The sequence below is a fragment of the Salvelinus alpinus genome, chromosome 28, assembly GCF_045679555.1.
Source record: "Salvelinus alpinus chromosome 28, SLU_Salpinus.1, whole genome shotgun sequence".
Lineage (NCBI taxonomy): Eukaryota > Metazoa > Chordata > Actinopteri > Salmoniformes > Salmonidae > Salvelinus > Salvelinus alpinus.
In genome coordinates this window covers 15,419,396-15,441,739 of record NC_092113.1, presented here as the reverse complement: position 1 = coordinate 15,441,739, position 22,344 = coordinate 15,419,396, and the positions used below count along the sequence as shown (strand labels likewise).

The 22,344-nt window shown below is 45.1% G+C and overlaps 1 protein-coding gene across 1 annotated transcript in view; it reads right to left on the bottom strand.

Annotated features, from left to right (window-relative positions):
• Positions 1–22,344, bottom strand: part of lamb2l (laminin, beta 2-like) — a 46,533-nt gene that overhangs the window by 8,560 nt on the left and 15,629 nt on the right. The window contains exons 3-24 of the mRNA XM_071371833.1: positions 18,872–19,041; positions 16,176–16,311; positions 15,916–15,989; positions 15,525–15,713; positions 15,341–15,404; positions 14,995–15,197; positions 14,523–14,643; positions 13,075–13,263; positions 12,700–12,879; positions 12,489–12,601; positions 12,262–12,341; positions 11,596–11,752; positions 9,437–9,577; positions 8,711–8,872; positions 6,655–6,776; positions 4,550–4,670; positions 4,084–4,276; positions 3,243–3,386; positions 1,150–1,381; positions 852–1,015; positions 513–737; positions 78–292 (exon numbers count right to left, since the gene is read on the bottom strand). Of these exons, the coding sequence (XP_071227934.1) occupies positions 78–292; positions 513–737; positions 852–1,015; positions 1,150–1,381; positions 3,243–3,386; positions 4,084–4,276; positions 4,550–4,670; positions 6,655–6,776; positions 8,711–8,872; positions 9,437–9,577; positions 11,596–11,752; positions 12,262–12,341; positions 12,489–12,601; positions 12,700–12,879; positions 13,075–13,263; positions 14,523–14,643; positions 14,995–15,197; positions 15,341–15,404; positions 15,525–15,713; positions 15,916–15,989; positions 16,176–16,311; positions 18,872–19,041 (3,395 nt within the window). The remainder of the gene's footprint in view (positions 1–77; positions 293–512; positions 738–851; positions 1,016–1,149; positions 1,382–3,242; positions 3,387–4,083; positions 4,277–4,549; positions 4,671–6,654; positions 6,777–8,710; positions 8,873–9,436; positions 9,578–11,595; positions 11,753–12,261; positions 12,342–12,488; positions 12,602–12,699; positions 12,880–13,074; positions 13,264–14,522; positions 14,644–14,994; positions 15,198–15,340; positions 15,405–15,524; positions 15,714–15,915; positions 15,990–16,175; positions 16,312–18,871; positions 19,042–22,344) is intronic.

Here is a 22,344-nt window from a genome sequence, read left to right as displayed (position 1 = left end):
GAGAGGGATACCACTGATAAAGTCAAGTACACGAAACAAAAGTATGTAAAACTGCCTTTCCCAACTATAGGGCCTACCATGTTGCAATGTGATCCCATAGCGTGCAGAGGGTGGCAGCCACACCGCTCACACCCTCTGTCTGTGCCATAGTTCCAGTAGTCGGGGGCACACTGGTCACAGTTGTGGCCGACCACGTTGTCCCGACACGGGCATGCTCCTGTCTGTCTGTCACAGTGGCAATGACCGGCTGTGCAGTAGGACTGCTGTGTACCTGCTGTTACACATGTGCAACCTGCAGATGGAATAAGACACAAATGTCAGACACAATACAACAGTCACAGAGCAGAGAAGGTTGTACTATATAATTGAGCGAATGTGCTCTGCAGACACGTATCATCACAAATGCCAATTGTTTGTTTCCAGTGGGCATGACCAGTCCCTTACACACATAAGAAAACGCAGACAGAGAACTCATTAGAGGTTCAACCATCTATTGTCATGTAGTAACTCACGCCTGCAGTCCTGGGCCAGGGCGTTGCCGAAGTAACCACGTTTACAGTCGGAGCAGGAGGCGCCGTCCGTGTTGTACAGGCACCTCAGGCATTGTCCTGTCCTGGGGTCACATGACTCTGGGTCCTGGGTGTCGATGTTGCCACTGCACTGGCAGGTGTGGCACTGCCCGCCTGGGTGCTCAGTGTTGCCATAGTAACCAGGGGCACAGCGTTCACAGCGAGGGCCTAGGGTAGGGGTTAGGTTAGAGTTGAGGGGTTAGGGTTAGGTAAATAAGTGAAATGCCGATAAACCAAGCTAGGATGCATTTTTTGTAACTAAACTGTATCATTGGGACTCACCTGTATATCCCTGTTTACAGTTGCAGAGGATCTGATTGGATGAGATGTCAGTGTGACAGGAGTCCCCATTGGAGTGTCCACTTCCTGGGTTCCCAGGACAGGGACATGGTCGACAGTGATCTCCAGACCCCAGCACTGGGTTCCCAAAGAAACCATTCACACACCTGGGCAGGGAGGGACAGAACATGTGTATTTGAGTATTGTGCATTACCCATCATCATACTATTATCTATTGGACTATTACTGATCAAACAACTATCTGATCCAACCACACTACCCTGTCACTCCCGCTGCCCACCTTTCACAGTACTGTCCATCAGTGTAGTCTCTGCAGGTCTGGCACTCCCCTGTCTGCGGGTTGCAGTCATCAGTGTGACCGTTACACTGGCATGGCCTGCAGCTGGGGAAGCCCCACTGGCCAGGCTGGCAGTCTGAACACTGGCGCCCACTGGCCCCCTGTCTGCACGGGCACTGCCCCGTCACCGGGTCACACTGGTGCCCCAGAGAGCCCTGGGAATGGCAGTCACAGGCTGTGAAGGGAGAGGGAGAAAGAGAGAAGGGGAAATAGTATTTTGGATGTTGTGTGAGGTTATCCAATGTTTGACACACACAAGATGTAGCACATGCCATATATAGTATATACTGTACACTGAGTGTACTAAACATGCACTTTCCATGACATAGACAGACCAGCTGAATCCAGGTGAAAGACATGATCCCTTATTGTCACTTGTTAAATCCACTTTGATCAGTGTAGATGAAGGGGAGGAGACAGGTTAAACAATGATTTTTAAGCCTTGAGGCAATTGAGACATGGATTGTGTATGTGTGCCATTCAGAGGTTGAATGACAAAAGATGTAAGTGCCTTTGAACGGGGTATGGTAGTAGGTGCCAGGCGCACCGGTTTGTGTCAAGAACAGCAACGCTACTGGGTTTTACACGCTCAACAGTTTCCCGTGTGTATCAAGAACGGTCCACCACCCAAAGGAGGTCCAGCCAACTTGACACAACTGTGGGAAGCATTGGAGTCAACATGGGCCAGCATCCCTGTGGAATGCTTTTGATACCTTGTAGGGGCCACGCCCTGACAAATTGAGGCAGTTCTGAAGGGAAAAGGGGATTCAACTCATAATGTTTTGTACACTCAGTGTATATATATATATATATATATATATATATATATATATATATATATATACAGTGCCTTCGGGAAAGTATTCAGACCCCTTGACTTTTTACACATTTTGTTACCTTACAGCCCTATTCTAAAATGGATTAAATCTCAATCTACACACAGTACCCCATAATGAAAAAGCGAAAACAGGTTTTTAGAAATGTTTGCAAATATATTACAAATAAAAACAGAAATACCTTATTTACATAAGTATTCAGACCCCTTGCTATGAGACTAGAAATTGAGCTCAGGTGTGTCCTGTTTCCATTGATCATACTTGAGGTGTTTCTCCAACTTGATTGGAGTCCACCTGTGGTAAATTCAATTGATTGGACATGATTTGGAAAGGCACACACCTGTCAGTAAAAGGCAGTTTTCCAAAAGGCACCTAAAGACTCTCAGACCATGAGAAGCAAGATTCTCTGGTCTGATGAAACCACGATTGAACTCTTTGGCCTGAATGCCAAGCGTCACGTCTGGAGGAAACCTGGCACCCTCCCTACGGTGAAGCATGGTGGTGGCAGCATCATGCTGTGGGGATGTTTTCAGCGGCAGGGACTGGGAGACTAGTCAGGATCGAGGGAAAGATGAACGGAGCAAAGTACAGAGAGATCCTTAATGAAGTAAATGAATGAATAAACTTGCTCCAAGGTGCTCAGGACCTCAGACTGGGGTGAAGGTTCACCTTCCATCAGGAAAACGACCCTAAACACACAGCCAAGACAACGCAGGAGTGGCTTTGGGACAAGTCTCTGAATGTCCCTGAGTGGCCCAGCCAGAGCCCAGAGTGGGAACCCTATCGAACATCTCTGGAGAGAGCTAAAAATAGCTGTCCAGCAATGCTCCCCATCCAACCTGACAGAACTTGAGAGGATCTGCAGAAACTCCCCAAATACAGGTGTGCCAAGCTTGTAGCGTCATACCCAAGAAGACTCGATGCTGTAATCGCTGCCAAAGGTACTTAAACAAAGTACTGAGTAAATGGTCTGAATACTTATGTAAATGTGATGTTTAAGTTTTTTATTTTCAATAAATTAGCAAACATTTCGAAAAACCTGTTTTTGCTTTGACATTATGTGGTATTGTGTGTAGATTGGCTGTAAAGTAACAAAATGTGGAAAAAGTCAAATGGTCTGAATACTTTCCGAAGGCATTGTATATATATATATTAAACAAAGATATGATTCATGACTGAAAGATGCCAGTGCTCACTCACCAGTACAGCCATATGGTCCAAAGCCGTAAGTGCCAGGTGCACACTGGTCACACCGTTGTCCAATCACGTTGGGTTTACAGCGACACTGACCTCCGACCCTGTCACACTCAGCACTGAGAGACCCCTGGGGGTCGCACTGACATTCTGTAGGGAACATGAGAGGAGAAGAAAAGTGTTTAGTCAAACAAGCCATGGGTGATGGCATACGGAGACCATATCAAATGGTGTTACAACAGAGTTACATTCAGTGTTGCCAATTTAGCAACGTGGTCGCTATATTTAGTCAATTTTCAGGCCACTCCAGCTACTTTTATTGGTAAAAGAGGCTAGTGACAAATGCACAACTTTTCAGGCTTCTTTTGAGGAGTTTTGCCACCGAGAATTTCTATGGTTTTGATAGAATTTAGTGACTTTGAGTGGGAGAAGCTGTCTGGGCAACAGAAGTCACAGCAACGGTACACACACAGGCAGAGAAGCTCAAGGGGGGGGGGTGCGTGGCGGGAGAGGAAGCGAAAACGCTACGTCGGGGACCGCAGCAAATTGATGCTGTGACGTCGTCGCAAAACGCAATCTAGCGACTTCTAGCACCAAATCAAGGAGCCAACAGCGATTCTTACTGAAACATTGTTGCCAACACTGGTTACATTGTGTTACTGATTATAGTGCAGCTTGTAATAGTAGATTGGTAAGTAAAGTGATTCAATAGTTGGACCGGAGAAGTATTTGACACCCATTATTCGATAAGAAGGCATTAATGGAGGTGTTGCCTAATGTTCCCTTTCCTTTGATATTTGACCCCTGACCCCCCGGTTCAGTGTGTGGCTGTGCAGTGTCCACTCACGCAGAGCTCCATCATGCAGGATGGCAGAGATGCTGCAGATGAGCTTGGTGCACATCTCTGCCAGCATGGGCATGGGCATGGCCATGAAGGAGTCCAGACACATGTAGCGCACCATCTCATCACGGCGCTCCTCCGCCGCGGGGTCGTTACCCTGGAAACCAAGCAGCTCCGTGTACTTGGGGATCAGCACCAGCTGGGGAGGAATGGAGGGATGAAAGGTAGTAAAGAAGGTGAGTGAGAAGTGAAAGGAGGTGAAATGTAAAGTGAACTTGGTACCTATTGCAGTCTTACTCTTAACGTAAGTGCACTTTTGTATTCAGACCACTAGGTTGCGGTATCTGGTCAATAGTTATTATCACATCACTGCTGATTGTTCCCTCACACACATAAAACGGTCATTTTGCTTCCTGTTTTACATGAGCTCCATCTAATGCGGGGCTGTCACGCCAGAGTCTGACTGACTCACCGAATCAACAAGGATGAAAGCGGTCAGGTGTCTCTGGGACACTCCGTGGCGCTGGAATCTGATGGCCACGACATAACGGTTACTGGGCTCAAAGCAGAAAGGCCTGGGCATCTGGACATACCTGTTGGGTCACACAAAGAGATTCTCTTAGCAGACACTCTGATATGACATTGTTCCTGTGTGAGTTGTGACACAGCCGTATGGCCCTTTAAAGATGAAAAGAAATACAGGCAGAAAAATAAAAGTGAACGAAATCAAAGCTAGCCTTGTCACCAGATGACGCACAGACTTTGGCAGCAGCTAATGGGGATCCATAATAAATACAAATACAAAATACAAAAACACATTCACGCCCACAAACACTATACAAACACAAATACTCACCCACAGACACTATACAAACACACATACTCACCCACAGACACTATACAAACACACATACTCACCCACAGACACTATACAGACACACACACTCACCCAGACACTATACAAACACACATACTCACCCATAGACACTATACAAACACACATACTCACCCACAGACACTATACAAACACACATACAGTAGGGACAGTGACAGGATGAAACAGAGAGGTCTGGGACCCCTTGATTGAAAGAGACAGATGAACAGTCTCTGTCAGAGGGCCTTTCTCCTCCTGCTCTTCAACACTGGTAAACAGACAACAGAAGGAGACACAGACGTGGTAACAAAAAACCTATCCATTGTGTGTTTTTAGATGTGCTGCATTCCACAGAAACTAATTGCACACAAATAATTGAGAACAGGTCTTTGAGTTCATAAAGAGGAGGAGTTTATACCCCACCACCTCTTTAATCGCTCTACTCTCAACAAAGACTGTGTGATCCAGTCTACCAGCCACTGTATGCCTAGTGCCCTCCTTGTTTGCCCTCTTTGCCCTGGCATCCTGTCTGACTTCTGACTCGCTGTCTGTGTTTTGGGTCACTTTGCTAATTGGTTCTGCCTGAGGCACCAATCATAGAGCAGAACAGCAGGGGGAGCCACGGTCCAGTGAGCCAGTAAGATCCGGGCTAGGGAAAGAACTCTTCGTTACACTAAAGTTAATTCTAAGGGAAGTTTCTCAACATGTATAGGTTGGTTGACCAGAGAATAGCCGGGGTACAGACCATACTAGGCAGGTAAAAACAGAGAGGTAGACTATCAGAGTCTTTATTAGATGGGGTGGAGAAGGAGAGGAAGAGTTGGACTGGCCAGTCTCCATGGTGATGGTTGACAGAGTGTGAGAGAATGAGTGTGGACAAAGAGCATGCTGCAGGACAGGCGTGTCCATATACAGAGGAATGTGGTGGCAGGACTATTTCCCAAAGCAAAGTTCAGAGGAACGGAACACAACAAGGACTACATCTTTATTGCTGATAGCAAACAGTGTACTGTATATTACCTGTAATCAAGTACATGTTCTCCTATTCACTGTAAGGCCCCCCTCCCGGGTGAACAGTCATTGTGAACAGCCATACACACAGGGAACATTTTCTCAGACAAATCATTCATGCGTTATCTTCTGGCAAGCTTTTGTCGTAACCATCTGCAATCTCAAGGATGCGCTCAGCTAAATAAATGTAAAACGAACTCAGTGAACCGACAGGAACTTGCTCTCACCTAGACTGGGCGTTTTCACGGTTACTCAATCTCAATACACTATCAATTTACTTTAACAGAAGAATGTGCTCTCACACCCATGTGTTTGGCCAGAACCAAGTTACAGGAGACAGTATATTGGCTCCTCTGTATCCTAACAGTGAAATATCCAAAATACCCCTTCAGGAATGTTGTGAAATCCTTAGTTACCAGATGATCAGCTGGATTGTAAACATTGCTAGAGGTTTAGATAATATAATAGGAGTCACTGTTAGATTTATACCTGGGTAATAAGCAAAAGACCACACACACACTGATATACAGGTTGGCACACGTTAATGACACATATGGGAAACATACACAACAATTAAAACCTGTACTAAAACTCTCTCTCTCACCCTAAAACTCTCTCTCTCATGCACATGCACGCACACGCACACACATGCACACACACGTACACACACATGCTGTAGGTGTCAGTAGTACCTCCTGTTGTGCGGCAGGGTGACAGTGTAGAGCTGTTCAGTGGGAAGCAGGTTGCCACAGCGGGAGCTGGTGGGCAGCAGCAGGGAGGTAACACTCACTATGGTCTCCCAGTCCTCAGTAGACTACACACACACATAACAGACAGTGTTTTAAAGGTAGGAAGCAGCATTTGTTTTACACTGTTCCATTGTTACACTGTTGCATTGTTCCTGCACTGACACTCGCCCTTGTCTTTTCTTACCAGCACCGGCTTTGCTGATGTCTGCTTTATTGAGGAACGGTTTGAATTACTATGACTGTGATATGTGATTGTCCCACCTAGCTATCTTAAGATGAATGCACTAAGTTGCTCTGGAGAAGAGCGTCTGCTAAATGACTAAAATGTAAATGTCAAATGTAATCACAATTATCATTTCCAACTACCCTACCTAAACCTAAATACCTACCTATTTATGTGGAGAACATATAATGAGGGAGACGACATTCAGACATTTTATTTCAGATGGTGTAATCTTGTCATACTGTAATATTGTACATTGGGTTTGAATTAAGGTGCCATTCTGAAAGTATACAGACCCCTTCACTTTTTCCACATTTTGTTACGTTACAGCCTTATTCTAAAATGGATTAAAAAAATATATATAAATATATCAATCTATACACATTAACCCATAATGACAAAGCAAAAACAGTTTTTTTTTAAATGTATATATATAAAAAAACGGAAATATCACATTTATATAAGTATTGACCCTTTACTCAGTACTTTGTTGAAACACCTTTGGCAGCGATTACAGCCTCGATTCTTATTGGGTATGACGCTACAAGCTTGGCACACCTGTATTTGGAAAATTTCGCCCATTCTTCTCTGCAGATCCTCTCAAGCTCTGTCAGGTTGGATGGGTCGCTGCACAGCTATTTTTAGGTTTCTCCAGAGATGTTCGATCGGGTTGCTTAGGGTCGTTGTCCTGTTGGAAGGTGAACCTTCGCCCCATTCTGAGGTCCTGAGCGCTCTGGAGCAGGTTTTCATTAAGGATCTCTCTGTACTTTGCTCTGTTCATCTTTCCCTCGATCCAGTCCCTGCCACTGAAAACATCCCCAGAGCATGATGCGGGTTTCCTCCAGACATGACGCTTGGCATTCAGGCCAAAGAGTTCAATCATGGTTTCATCAGACCAGAGAATCTGGTTTCTCATGGTCTGAGAGTCCTTTAGGTGCCTTTTGGCAAACTCCAAGTGGGCTGTCATGTGCCTTTTACTGAGAAGTGGCTTCGGTCTGGCCACTCTACCATAAAGGCCTGATTGGTGGAGTGCTGCAGCGATGGTTGTCCTTCTGTTATGTTCTCCCAACTCCACATAAGAACTCTAGAGCTTTGTCAGACTGACCATTGGGTTCATGGCCACATCCCTGGCCAAGTCCCTTCTCCCCTGATTGCTCAGTTTGGCCAGGTGGCCAGCTCTAGGAAGAGTCTTGGTGGTTCCAAACTTCTTCCATTATTCTTCCAAGAATAATGGAGGCCACTGTCTTCTTGGGGACCTTCAATGCTGCAGAAATATTTTTGTACCCTTCCCAGATCTGTGCCTCGACACAATCCTGTCTCGGAGCTCTACGGACAATTCCTTCGACCTCATGGCTTGGTTTTTGCTCTGACATACACTGTCAACTGTGGGTCCTTATATAGACAGGATTGTCTATATAATTTACCACAGGTAGACTCCAATCAAGTTGTAGTAACATCTCAAGGATGATCAATGGAAACAGGATGCACCTGAGCTCAATTTCGAGTCTCATAGCAAAGGGTCTGAATACTTATGTAAATAAGGTATTTCAGTTTTTTATTTGTAATACATTTGCAAGCATTTCTAAAAACCTCTTTTCGCTTTTTCATTATGGGGTACTGTGTGTAGATTGATGAGGAAAACAATTAATTTAATCAATTTCAAAATATGGCTGTAATGTAACAAAATGTGAAAAAATTCAAGGGGTCTGAATACTTTCTGAATACACTGTATATGGTTCATTGTGGGGAAGACATGGAGGAACTCTGAGAGTGTACCTCTGGCTCATAGCGGATCATGATGTCATACTCCATGGCATGGGGGATGTTGTCTATTGTGAAGACCAGTCCAGCGCCATCCTTGACCCGGGCAAAACCAGGTCCAGTCCAGGTGACCATGTGACCCTGAGATCTCTCCCTGTGAACACTCCTTACATCAGGCTGGAACACACACATAGAAGATGACCCGTGAACAAACACGATTAACTGGACCCTCAAAGTCAACAGGTGTACATTCCTGCCTGCATACTGAACTATGCCAACAAGAGGAGTCAAGTGAACAGCATCTAAAACAGCCCTGTTTAGTCATCCTTGACAGGTAATCTAGTCTGTGGTGGAGGAGAGAGACTATCCAGGGAGCTGGTTAAACAAACACATACCTGTATGGACTGTATGGGTGGACTCAGATTCCTGCTGTCAAGCCCTGGTTGCCTGCGCCCACAGCCCACCCCATAACCACCTGACTGGTCTATGGAATATGTCTGTGTGGAGACATTCTCCACTATCTCTACCATGTGCGGACCACTTTCACTGAGATATATCAGCAGAGCTCTTTAAATTGCACTGAAAAACCTAAACATCCCAATCGCTCTGTATGTGATAATGTAATCATTCAGCCGATATGAAATCGCTTTGCCGTGGTTCAAGGCAAAGGGAAATCAGAGGGAACCATAGAGGTCAGTAGTAGTATTTATTTATATGAAGGGAACAGACAGGGAGTGTTACCGTTTGCTGCAGCTGGCGGATGCGTCTCAGTGCTGCCCTCTGCTGCTGGGTGGTGGCGATGCGTCTGTGGCGTCTGTGTCTCCTCAGCTGGTTGTTGAGGTGCTCCACACAGTCAATCTCAGCCTGGGGCCTGGCCTTGCCCTGGGGAGAGGATTAGTTCAACTGATTTACTGACTACCGACTTTATAGACTTAGCGTACCTGCCTTGCTAGGAGCTGTACCTTGACTAGGCTGAAACGAGTGACCATGAGGATATTAAATGGAAACTTTTACATTCATTCCAACAGAGAGAGAAAGAAAGAAAGAAAGAAAGAAAGAAAGAAAGAAAGAAAGAAAGAAAGAAAGAAAGAAAGAAAAAAAGAAAGAAAGAAAGAAAGAAAGAAGAGAGAGAGAGAAAGAGAGAAAGAAAGAGAAAGTGCATGTGAGGGACTGGTGCTGTTAAGAGATGTGTGTGTGGGAGAGAGAGAAAGAGGCAGAGAGCTGTGGCTTTGTGTGTGTGTATGTGTGTGGCAGGCAGCACTAACTCTCTGTGACAGGCTGGCATCTCCTCTACCGTCTGATCTTTTTCCGGGTCACTTCAGCTCTGGGCCAGTGTCATAGCTCTGAGTGTCTGTCTATGAGCTACTGCGCTCCGCTCTGTCTGCAGGCCCACTACTGTAGCTAACAGACAAAACATACGCCAGCCAACACGCTTATCTGACCTCTGATATACACATCATGCTGCCACCCTCATCTAATGCAAGGTCGCCCTCAAAAGAGTACAGTTTGAATGACGCTACGAAATCTGAGAAAACCTGATCAATCAATCAATCAAATGTATTTTATAAAGCCCTTTTTACATCAGCAGTTGTCACAAAGTGCTTTACAGATACCCAGCCTAAACAGCAAGCAATGCTGAAGCACAAGCACAATGGCTAGGAAAAACTGCCTAAAAGGCAGGAATCTAGGAAGAAACCTAGAGAGGAACCAGGCTTAGAGCTGATGCTAAGCATGAACTGATGCCATGTCAATAAAAAGAGAAAGAGACGCCAGGAAATCAGAAGGTATAATCAGTATCATGTTAGCTAGAGAGAGAGGGGATGTGATGCAAGAGAGAATAATGTTTATTATCACATGACCACCCTTGACACCACATGACCACCCCTGACACCACATTATAGTAAATAACGTTTTCAAAAGTGACAACACACTAACCCCTGAGTCCAGCTACTGCATGACCCACAATCCCCTGGTCCTGCACTCTATTGTACTCTACAAACAGATTCTTACATAATATATCTCATACTTTCACATTCCTTATTTAAATTGAGCTTTTGTCGGGTATGTTGAGGCTTGTCCTGGGGGAAGTGAGGAGACAGGAGGTATGATATGAGATAACATAACAGAGGCCTGCTGCCTGCAGCCGTTGTCTGTCTGTCTGTCTGTCTGTCTGATGTGTTCTGTTCTGTTCCAGCAACTGTCTGGGTGAGTAGGGGGGGGTCTGTACACGCAGCAGGTAATCTGATTGAGCAATCTTACTCTCACATGGGTTGGAGGACAGAGAGGAGTGTACACTCCTGAGCCGTGGGTCTGCCCACACAGAGACACATTCTCCTGGTCTGATACCCATCTCTCTAGCTCTGCCTGTACCTGCCAGGCACAGCTAAACGCAGTCAAACATCACAACAGGACCCAGATACAGACCTCAGATAGTGTTCCACACAGAGACTTAGCAGAACCGACACAGACATACAGTTTCTAATCCACTACGAATGACCTTGAATATGAAATAATACAATGAAATCTCCTTATGTTAACAACTTGTGCCCAAGACCAAATATTGGAAAAGTTTAGTCTGAAAACCCCGATATAGAATCACAAGGTCGGATCGTATATCAGTGAAAGGTGCTTACACACACTATTTAAAGCTCAAGAGAAAGTACCAAATCCACAGAAAGACCTTTCACTTCCTAACGTTCCTACAAATAAAGACTTAACATATTCCAAGGCAAGGACATAATATTCAAGGTTTGTACATTTAGCAGTGAAGCAGGCGAGAGCTGTGAACAGCAAACACTGGTATGCTTTTAAGGACTAAATTCACACTAGACTATACTCCATTTACATCTATCAATAGTGCCCTATCGTACAGTTGTTCTGTATGCACTCTATATGCTTACCGGAAGGTTGTGGTCACTAGGTGAGTGGCCAACGGCGTCCTCTGCCTCATATTTGTAGTAGTCTAGCGGGGCACAGAAGTACCCAGGCTGCACGTCAGAACACTGACGACCAATCAGGTGCCTCCTACAGTCACACTGGCCATTTTCTACCATACACCTGTGTACAGACAGACATACAGTATACACAGACGTTATAGCCTGGTTCATTCACAACTTACCAGTCAAGAAACGGTAAGAAAGATAGGCACGTACGATTATTCCATTTAACACCTAATAATGAAGACTTGTAGCACACTAAGTGCTAAGTCCTATTCAGTGTCATTAATCACACACACACACACACACACACACAGTGAGAGTGAGAGAGAGAGAGAGAGAGAGAGAGAGAGAGAGAGAGAGAAAGAGACAGAGAGAGAGAGAGAAAGACAGAGAGAGAGAGAGACAGAGAGAGACAGAGAGAGAGAGAGACAGAGAGAGAGAGAGACAGAGAGACAGAGAGAGAGAGACGGAGAGAGAGAGAGAGACGGAGAGAGAGACGGAGAGAGAGAGAGACGGAGAGAGAGAGAGACGGAGAGAGAGAGAGAGACAGAGAGAGAGACAGAGAGAGAGACAGAGAGAGAGACAGAGAGACAGAGAGAAGCAATTCTCCTGAAACGTCAGACGTACCTGTTGCTGTAGGCTCCACCAAAGTCACAGTCACAGGCTCGGCAGCCTGCTAGGTCATTACCGAGACCCCAGTACTCCGGCTAAAAGGAGAGGACACACACAACATGGCAACCGCATCTTCAGAACCGAAACGCAATCCTTACAAGATGGAAGACGAGGCATCAGAATAGGCACGGCGTGTGAGATGGTGGACGATGGGTATATAAAGAGCACAGGGCCAGTCTTACCAGACACTGGTTGCAGTAGCGGCCTGTGACGTATCTCTTACAGGAGCAGTCCCCACTGATCTGGTCACATGGTGCTCCCAGGATTATGGTCCCACGAGGGTCACAGTTACACGCTGAGAGAAACAAACAGTAGACACATATATGGTTTACACTGTCTGCGGCAACACACACACACAGAGATGCATACACAGGTTAAGGTATACACACTCACGTTGGCAGCCCTGTGGGTCGTTGTGGGCCAGGCCGTAGTAACCCTCCTTGCAGTAGTCACAGCGGGTGGCCTTAACGTTGAGCTTACAGCGGCACTGCCCGGCGATCATGCCCATGTCCAGGTCTGTGTGGCTGTCACACACACCTCCCTCCATGGAGCCCACAGGATCACAGTCACACGCTGGGGACAGGGAGAGTGTGAATAGGACGATAGAGAGAGACAGAGAAACAGTCACACGATGAGAGTGGTGTGCAGAGAGACCAAGATGGGTCAAAAGTGAGTCGTCCATCTACACTGTATTACCATAAACACATGGATAGTGATATGCAGACATCAGAACATTAGATTGAAGTACTGTACTCCAGGTTTGCTCACCAGTACAAGCGGCGGGGTCTCTGATGTCCCTGCTGGGGTCCTTGTAGTAAAATGGTTTACACATCTCACAGTTGCGTCCCATGGTGTTGTGGAGACAGTGGTCACAGACGCCACCGCCGGCATTGCCCGTGGCCAGGTACACCGCCATGTCAAAGTGACACTGGCTGGCGTGGCCGTTACAGTTACATTCTAAGTAAAGAAGCAAAAAAAATCACAAACATCAGAAATGGTGCAGCATGTTGTTTCTGTGTATACTGTAGTGTTACTTCTACATATACTGTAGTGTTACTTCTACATATACTGTAGTGTTACTTCTACATATACTGTAGTGTTACTTCTACATATACTGTAGTGTTACTTCTACATATACTGTAGTGTTACTTCTACATATACTGTAGTGTTACTTCTACATATACTGTAGGGTTACTTCTACATATACTGTAGTGTTACTTCTACATATACTGTAGTGTTACTTCTACATATACTGTAGTGTTACTTCTACATATACTGTAGGGTTACTTCTACATATACTGTAGTGTTACTTCTACATATACTGTAGTGTTACTTCTACATATACTGTAGTGTTACTTCTACATATACTGTAGGGTTACTTCTACATATACTGTAGTGTTACTTCTACATATACTGTAGTGTTACTTCTACATATACTGTAGTGTTACTTCTACATATACTGTAGGGTTACTTCTACATATACTGTAGTGTTACTTCTACATATACTGTAGTGTTACTTCTACATATACTGTAGGGTTACTTCTACATATACTGTAGTGTTACTTCTACATATACTGTAGTGTTACTTCTACATATACTGTAGTGTTACTTCTACATATACTGTAGTGTTACTTCTACATATACTGTAGTGTTACTTCTACATATACTGTAGTGTTACTTCTACATATACTGTAGGGTTACTTCTACATATACTGTAGTGTTACTTCTACATATACTGTAGTGTTACTTCTACATATACTGTAGTGTTACTTCTACATATACTGTAGGGTTACTTCTACATATACTGTAGTGTTACTTCTATATATACTGTAGTGTTACTTCTACATATACTGTAGGGTTACTTCTACATATACTGTAGTGTTACTTCTACATATACTGTAGGGTTACTTCTACATATACTGTAGTGTTACTTCTACATATACTGTAGGGTTACTTCTACATATACTGTAGTGTTACTTCTACATATACTGTAGGGTTACTTCTACATATACTGTAGTGTTACTTCTACATATACTGTAGTGTTACTTCTACATATACTGTAGTGTTACTTCTACATATACTGTAGTGTTACTTCTACATATACTGTAGTGTTACTTCTACATATACTATAGGGTTGGACGACATCCACAGATTCCTCCCACTCCAAGTGAGTGTGTGCCGTCTTACCACTACAGGTGAGTAAAGTTTAGTCTCACCTCTGCATGTGTGAGGGTCGTTGGCCTCGGCTGGGCTCCAGGCCAGGTCGTTGTGGAAGTCTCTGCAGCGTTCACAGTTTAACCCCTCAGTGTTGTGTTTACACACACATCGCCCATGGATCTGACCAATCACAACACAAAAAGAAAACATGACAGCTACCATTGTCTCTTGGACATTTATCACAGTCATCGGCATACGCAATGACCAAGGGTTCCCACAGACAGACAACATATGACATTTTCATTTTTGTCATTTAGCAGACGCTCTTATCCAGACCGATTTACAGGAGCAATTAGGGTTAAGTACCTGGCTCAGGGGCACATCGGCAGATTTTAAACCCAGACGGCTCGGGATTCGAACCAGCGACATTTCAGTTACTGGCCCAACGCTATTAACCGCTAGGCTAGCTGACACAAACTGAAGAGTAAAAAGTTGGAGACTGGATATTTTCTATGCCTCGGTCCTACCCACCATGCCACTGTCCCTGGCATCAACCCCTGGCACGGGGGCACACTCTGAGGCGTGTCCGTAGCAGAAGCAGCTGCCCCTCACCACCAGCTCATACAGGGAGTAGTAGTACTTCTGCAGAACGTCAGAGCGCCGGTCCAGCAGGTTATCTCCCAGGGTGTGCAGCTTGGTGAAGTTGATCCGCAGGTTGGTGATCCGCAACAGCTCTACCGAATAAAAGGGGATGTTTACACAAATCTTTCATTATGTCAATTAATGGAGTCCTATAAAATGTATCGTTTTTAGGTCACTTTCAGTAGTCCTCTGATTGTCCTCTTAATTGATCTAATTTCCCAAGTATTTGTCTCACCTTGAATCTCCAGACTGTATGGGTCTTTCACATGTATGGCAGGGTCGAGCACTTTATAAATAACCTGCAAGAGAAAAGAGAGTAAACGAGAGTCATCTCACAGCTCAGATAATCAGAAAATGCACATTTCTTCATCTAAAGAAGGAAACTCCATCATTGTCCCTAACTCGCTTCATGGCCTCACCTCTCCTTTCGTGGAGGGCTCGATGTCAGAGTATCTCTCCTCACAGATGACATCATTGATGTAGTGGAGGGCGTGGGCAGGCACGCGTGGGAACGTCTTGGTGCAGTTGTAGGCAAAATAACGGTACGGTCTCCAGGAGCGACCAAAATCAGCCGAACGCTCGATCAGCATGGCGGCCGGTCGGAATGTCTTTGGGAAGAGAGATGGAACAGCCGGAACAGAATTCAGGAACGGCTGGGACTTACTCAGAATGATTCATGTGACAGTTATTACACGTCTGTTTTATTGCTAATAATATGTTTGGAGATAGTTTGGATTCCTGTCTATTGGATATTACTCAACAAATTCCTGAGCTGGCATCAGACAGCAGCACACACACACATACTCTCACCTTAAACTTCATGATGAGGTGAGTGAAGTGGAATTCTGCCTCCAGATTGAGTCTGATACTGACACCCTCCTCTCCTGTAGGGAATAAATCACACAAAACATAATGAGAGCTTATTACAGCTGAGACACTCAGACACACACACACATACACACACACACACACACACACACACACACACACACACACACACACAGACACACACACACACACACATACACACACACACACGCACACACAGACACACACACACAAACACACACCGTTGACGGACTGCCACCATGTGAGGTCTTCGTTGCTGTCCTTGAGTTGGATGACGTTCTCCACGCGGTGACTGTTTTTGTGGTAGTACGGGTCATAAGGCCGCTGAGAGTTACACGCAAAACACTTGTCCAATTCCTACAGGGAGACATAATCAGAAGGTGTAACAGTATGTTTACACCAGATGACCCCATTTGGGATTTGTTTACTTGTGTGTGATACAGTAACGCTGACTTAAATAGATATGTTCCTTACATTCGGTTCACGTGTGTATCTAGGAGTTTGACACCACCAACAGGAAAACCCTGGTTGCCTATGGAAACTCGAAATGTAGGTCGTCCACTCATTTGCAAGTCACAATGGCAGCTAGCGGGACCAGAGCCAGGCATTGGTAACATGGTCCCCTGGATCATAGTCTTAATTACTGTGAAGCGGATTGGGTGAATAGTGAGGGGGCAGAGAGGACGTGAGGGGGGCATGGAAAAAAGCCAGAGCAGGGTCTCTTAACTAGGTTGTTGTTAAGGGAGATTACGCCTCTAACAACACTTATGTGAAAGGATTGCGGGGAGAAATCAATAGGAAAGCATAAAATGTGTATAAGTAGGTGGGTTCCCCAACACATGCACATGACTGTCCAACCAGCTTTAAACCCTAAATCTCCTTTTCACACCCTCATTTAGGACCTCGTCTTATAAAAGCATTCCTCTCTTCAAGCTAAGGCTACCATCTTACACTGATCCTCCATCGCCAAACCTCTCTGCCTCTCCTCACATCTTAGACGTATTGACCTCCCATTAGTCAAGCACGGCGGACACTCAAATTATAACTAGCACTCATCTAAGACGTTGATTTGACTGATCTTCATTGACACAGGAAGATGGTGGCTTATGAGTGTCTCAGCCCACTGGCTCCTCCATCCTCCCCCATGCTCCCCCATCCTCGATCCAGTGGAAGCTGGGCTAGTGTTAAAGCTTTAGTTCCAGTCCATCAGGTGGGTCGTGGGGCCAGACGAGAGCCCCTCTGATGGAGAGTCACAACAAATAGCCCATAGGAAGATTACTGCAGATCAGTCCCCAGCCCTGGACTTGGCCCAGTCACTACACCGGCATCATCAGATTACTGTAGAACCAGCCACTACACTGACATCATCAGATTACTGTAGGAAGATGCAGGAAGTGACCAGTAGCTGCATTTGTTACAAAATGAATTGACCGGGCAAATGTTTTTTTTAAATCATACTTTTTGTGCACATACCACTACAGGTATTATAAAAAGAAAACCAGGACAAAATGAGTACAACTACCGAAAAAGAGGGAAAAACACAGTGGAATGAATAGAACTGATTGAGATGGGTGTTTGGTGTGGGCCGGTGAAGTAGCAGTGGAATGAATAGAACTGATTGAGACGGGTGTTTGGTGTGGGCCGGTGAAGTAGCAGTGGAATGAATAGAACTGATTGAGACGGGTGTTTGGTGTGGGCCGGTAAAGTAGCAGTGGAATGAATAGAACTGATTGAAATGGGTGTTTGGTGTGGGCCGGTGAAGTAGCAGTGGAATGAATAGAACTGATAGAGACAGGTGTTTGGTGTGGGCCGGTGAAGTAGCAGTGGAATGAATAGAACTGATTGAAACGGGTGTTTGGTGTGGCCCGGTGAAGTAGCAGTGGGATGAATAGAACTGATTGAGACGGGTGTTTGGTGTGGGCCGGTGAAGTAGCAGTGGAATGAATAGAACTGATTGAGACGGGTGTTTGGTGTGGGCCGGTGAAGTAGCAGTGGAATGAATAGAACTGATTGAGACGGGTGTTTGGTGTGGGCCGGTGAAGTAGCAGTGGAATGAATAGAACTGATTGAAACGGGTGTTTGGTGTGGGCCGGTGAAGTAGCAGTGGAATGAATAGAACTGATTGAGACGGGTGTTTGGTGTGGGCCGGTGAAGTAGCAGTGGAATGAATAGAACTGATTGAGACGGGTGTTTGGTGTGGCCCGGTGAAGTAGCAGTGGGATGAATAGAACTGATTGAGACGGGTGTTTGGTGTGGGCCGGTGAAGTAGCAGTGGAATGAATAGAACTGATTGAGACGGGTGTTTGGTGTGGCCCGGTGAAGTAGCAGTGGAATGAATAGAACTGATTGAGACGGGTGTTTGGTGTGGCCCGGTGAAGTAGCAGTGGAATGAATAGAACTGATTGAGACGGGTGTTTGGTGTGGGCCGGTGAAGTAGCAGTTGAGTGATTTGACTGACATGATAGTTCCCAACTGGGGCTACAGTATGAGGGGCTGTCACCACCTGAGCCATTCCACAGTCACCACCTGTCAATCATGTAACCCTATAACTCTCCACAATGTGTTGTCGTATCTGCTGCCCACAATAAGGCAGAACACATACATGCAGGCTTCAAGTCAACATGTGTCAGTTGATGGAGGGAGAGAGAGAGAGGGATGTAGGGAGGGGTGGGAGGGAGGGAGGCGGGGTGCGCTGTACACCTGGGACATTGAGACATTGGGAGGCTAGGAAGTCAAGGGGGGGGGGGGGGGGCACACATAGAGATGGAAACAGACAAGCCACTCACCCCACCGGATGTCCTGACTTCTACTGAGAGACATGACCAATTGTGGGGTGGGGTAAGACGGATAATGGGGTCTTATTTCCAACACAGGTTTAGGTTCAAGTCCAGGTGTGTGTGCATGTGTGTGTTCTCACCTGCAGGTGGCTGACTATGCAGTAGTGTTCAGGCCCATGAAGACCACAAGTGGAGGTGGCGCTGAGATTAATGGCTCGGCCAATCAACAGGTTGCCTGTTGCCGGGTAACAGCTGCCCTCCATGCAGCCATGCGGGCTGGAGGGGAGCTGCTGTCCCACAACACTCAGAGCTGAGGGGGGATTGAGGACAGGGAAGAGGAAGGAAAATAATACAAAACACCACTAGATTAGTTCCTATATCATTTATAAAGCATATGGATTGAAGTGTTCAATATTATGGAGATCGGAGACATAAAGAAATTACATATACACAGTTATACTCAGGTATCATGTGATATTTGCGGTCTGTAAAGAGAACTTAAGGGTAATGACTTCATGCTTCGTGACTGGAGACAATGGGATTGTCTTTCCACAGGAGTGATATCTGTATCACTAAGAGCATAGTGTTTACAGTGTTCAGTCAGCAGGCAGGACCAGAGGATGAGCTCACTCTGCATACAGCCACTCCTGTATGCTACGCTAGGTGCGTTACAGTCCCACCCTGACTGGGAAATCACAGGAAAACATCTCTGTTTTCCATCATAGACAATTCTACAGTGGTTACTGGGTTACTACTATAGTTGGGGAGTAACAAAATACATGTAATAGGATGCCATATTCTCTATGAAAACGCAGTAACTGTTTTCCGTTGCAGATCTGTAGTAATTGTCATGACAGACAGGGCAGATAGAGTCAGTGTCAAGTTAACTAATGTAAATTGTCAAGGTTGTGCGCTACTGGTACGAAGTCAGGTGCAGGAGAGCTGTGAGTTGTGATCAGGCACACTATTATTTGGCAACAGCACAAAAGACAGACGCAACTGCGTCCAAAATCCTCCAGCCACAGGTAAAAGTCAATAAGCGCGAAAACACTCACAAATATTCAAATGTATGACAAATACATACAATGGGTCAAAATACGATACCCACGGAAAAAAACAGTCTGGCGCATCACACAAAACACGTAACAAAACAATTTCACACAAAGACATGGGGGGAAACAGAGGAATAAATACATGCAGTGTGATTAGGGAATGCAAACCAGGTGTGCAGGGAACAAGACAAAATAAATGGAACAACGAGAAAATGGAGCGGCGATGGCTAGAAAGCCGGTGACGTCGACCGCTGAACGCCGCCCGAACAAGGAGAGGAGCCGACTTCGACGGAAGTCGTGACAGTAAATAATGGTATCACATCATGTTACATAGGGGTCATTCCATTTGATTTCAATCCCTTTTTAAGCACCCCTTTTGTTTTGAACAAAACTTTATACTTATTTGCCCACGGTAGAAATGGTCAGAAAGCCACATTTTGGACCTGAATGCCAAAACAATTAGGAGATATAGATGCTCAAAGTTGACCTTTTTTGCATACCCCACCCTTAGCCTGGCTGACACGACTCACATGGTGAGCGAGGAAGACCTGGCGCACTGGTCTGGACAGGAGGCCGTTGTAAATGCAGTATTCGGTCAGAGTTGTGCTTATTTCTGGCTGAGCTTTGATCAGTTCTCTCAGATGTAAAATTGTTTCCTGGGGGGGTTGAGACCTCACGTTGTTTGGATTTCAAAATCCAACAGTTGTATTGGAAGGGGCGGCACTCGGGCGTGTGCGGCTGTCCATGTGGGTGTTTGAGTGAGAAAGACACAAAGGAGAACCAATCAGTAAAAAAGCACAGCCCCCTTCATTATCCATGCATCATGCCGACAACATCAAAACAGCCTTTCCAGACTCTGAGGTCAGGAGACCTACCATGAGAAATCCAACGTCTTCATCCCTGGAAAAGTCTGATACCATTTAAAGCTTACAAACTATTTAACATTTTCTTGAAACAAATGTTATTTTTAATACAAATAATATCATTGTTTTACCTTTAACATCAATTATGTAAAAACGAGTAAACTACGATATTCTTCATTTTCGCATATGTTGTAGCTTAGACTATGCTACAGTTGTGAGTGTTTTTCCCACCATCGGTTGAGATGCTCTTGAATACAGGATGGGTGTCATGTTTTTACTGATAAATGTACTAAAACGGGAACAAAAACAAAATGTTTACTTTCAAATGGTGGTACAAAGATGTTTGGAAGTCCACACATGTTGACTTGAATGGGAATATCAGTTTAATGGGAATATCAGTATTATAATTTCAATCTTCCATAGGAAATCTATTGAAATCGTAGAAGAGACATTCCAATTTAAGTTGACGGTTGGTGGACCGTATTCAAGAGCACACTGTGTCTCAACCTTTTATATTTTCCAGTGATGAAGACATGAATGCTTTTTTGGTAGGGTGGGGTATGCAAAATGGGTCAACTTTGAGCACCTCTATACTAAACGTGTTGGCATTCAGGTCCAGAAAGTAACGTTCTGACCACTTCTACCATCAGCAAATATGTATGGAAAGTTTTGTTCAAATTAAAAGGTGTATGGTCAAAAAGGGATTGAAATCTAATCAAGTCAAGTTGCTTTACTGCCCTTAAGCCAGGAATCTGAGGTGAACATTGAAGAGAGGTAAATAAATCACTGATTCCCCTAGGCTGTCTCTAGGACACTGGTTGGACTCTGACATACTACTGCTAGTGCTGCTTCGGGCTCCTCACAGCTGAATGGTGGCTGTTAAAATAGAGACAATAAATGTGGTTGTTGTCGTTATTGCAACCTCATCTTTAACGCACTGCCATAATCTGTCTTCTGCACCTGGAGGAGACCCTTGTGTTCAAGGTAGCTGTTCAGAAGGGGCCAGGGCCACTGCAGAATTGCCCTATTATGCCCTATTTGGGCTCTGAGTATTACACCCTGTTGTCCCTCTCACCCACGTAAATTTGTCTACACATTACTGACTCTGAAAAACCACTCTCATCATGGTTGAGAGCAACAAGAGAGGAAGCGAGAGTGATTGAGTGAGGGGAATAAAAAAAAGCCAAAGAGAGAAAGAGTGAAGAGGTAGGAAGGGGGTGACAGAGAAAAGAAAGGGGGGACTGATGACTTTCTACAGAGCGGGAGAAATAGAGAGGCAGCTAGAGATGTGGAAAGAGATACAGAGATCGCTGGGGCCCCTTTCAACATCAGAGGCCCAGGTAACATCAAACACACAGCATGTTGGGACACGACGGAGGTGGAAGGTGTGATGTGGAATTAAAAACATCCTGTGTTACCCATGAGAAATGAAATATATCATATTTCCCAAAGACACCCAGTCATTAGGGCATGTTAAGGAGAACCAAGTAAACATAGGGCTGAGTCTGATATGTCTAAGTGGAAATTACAAGCTTCCGAAGCCTTCTCCTGCAACAAGGTGATCAAATGAAGATCCTATACCTGTGCTATGAGTTGGCCCCTGTTCAAGTAAAATATTTAACTGAAGCAGATTCTCTGAATTCCAGTAAAGGAGAAGTAAAGCATTCACACAGGGCAATATGCCACTGGGCCTTAATT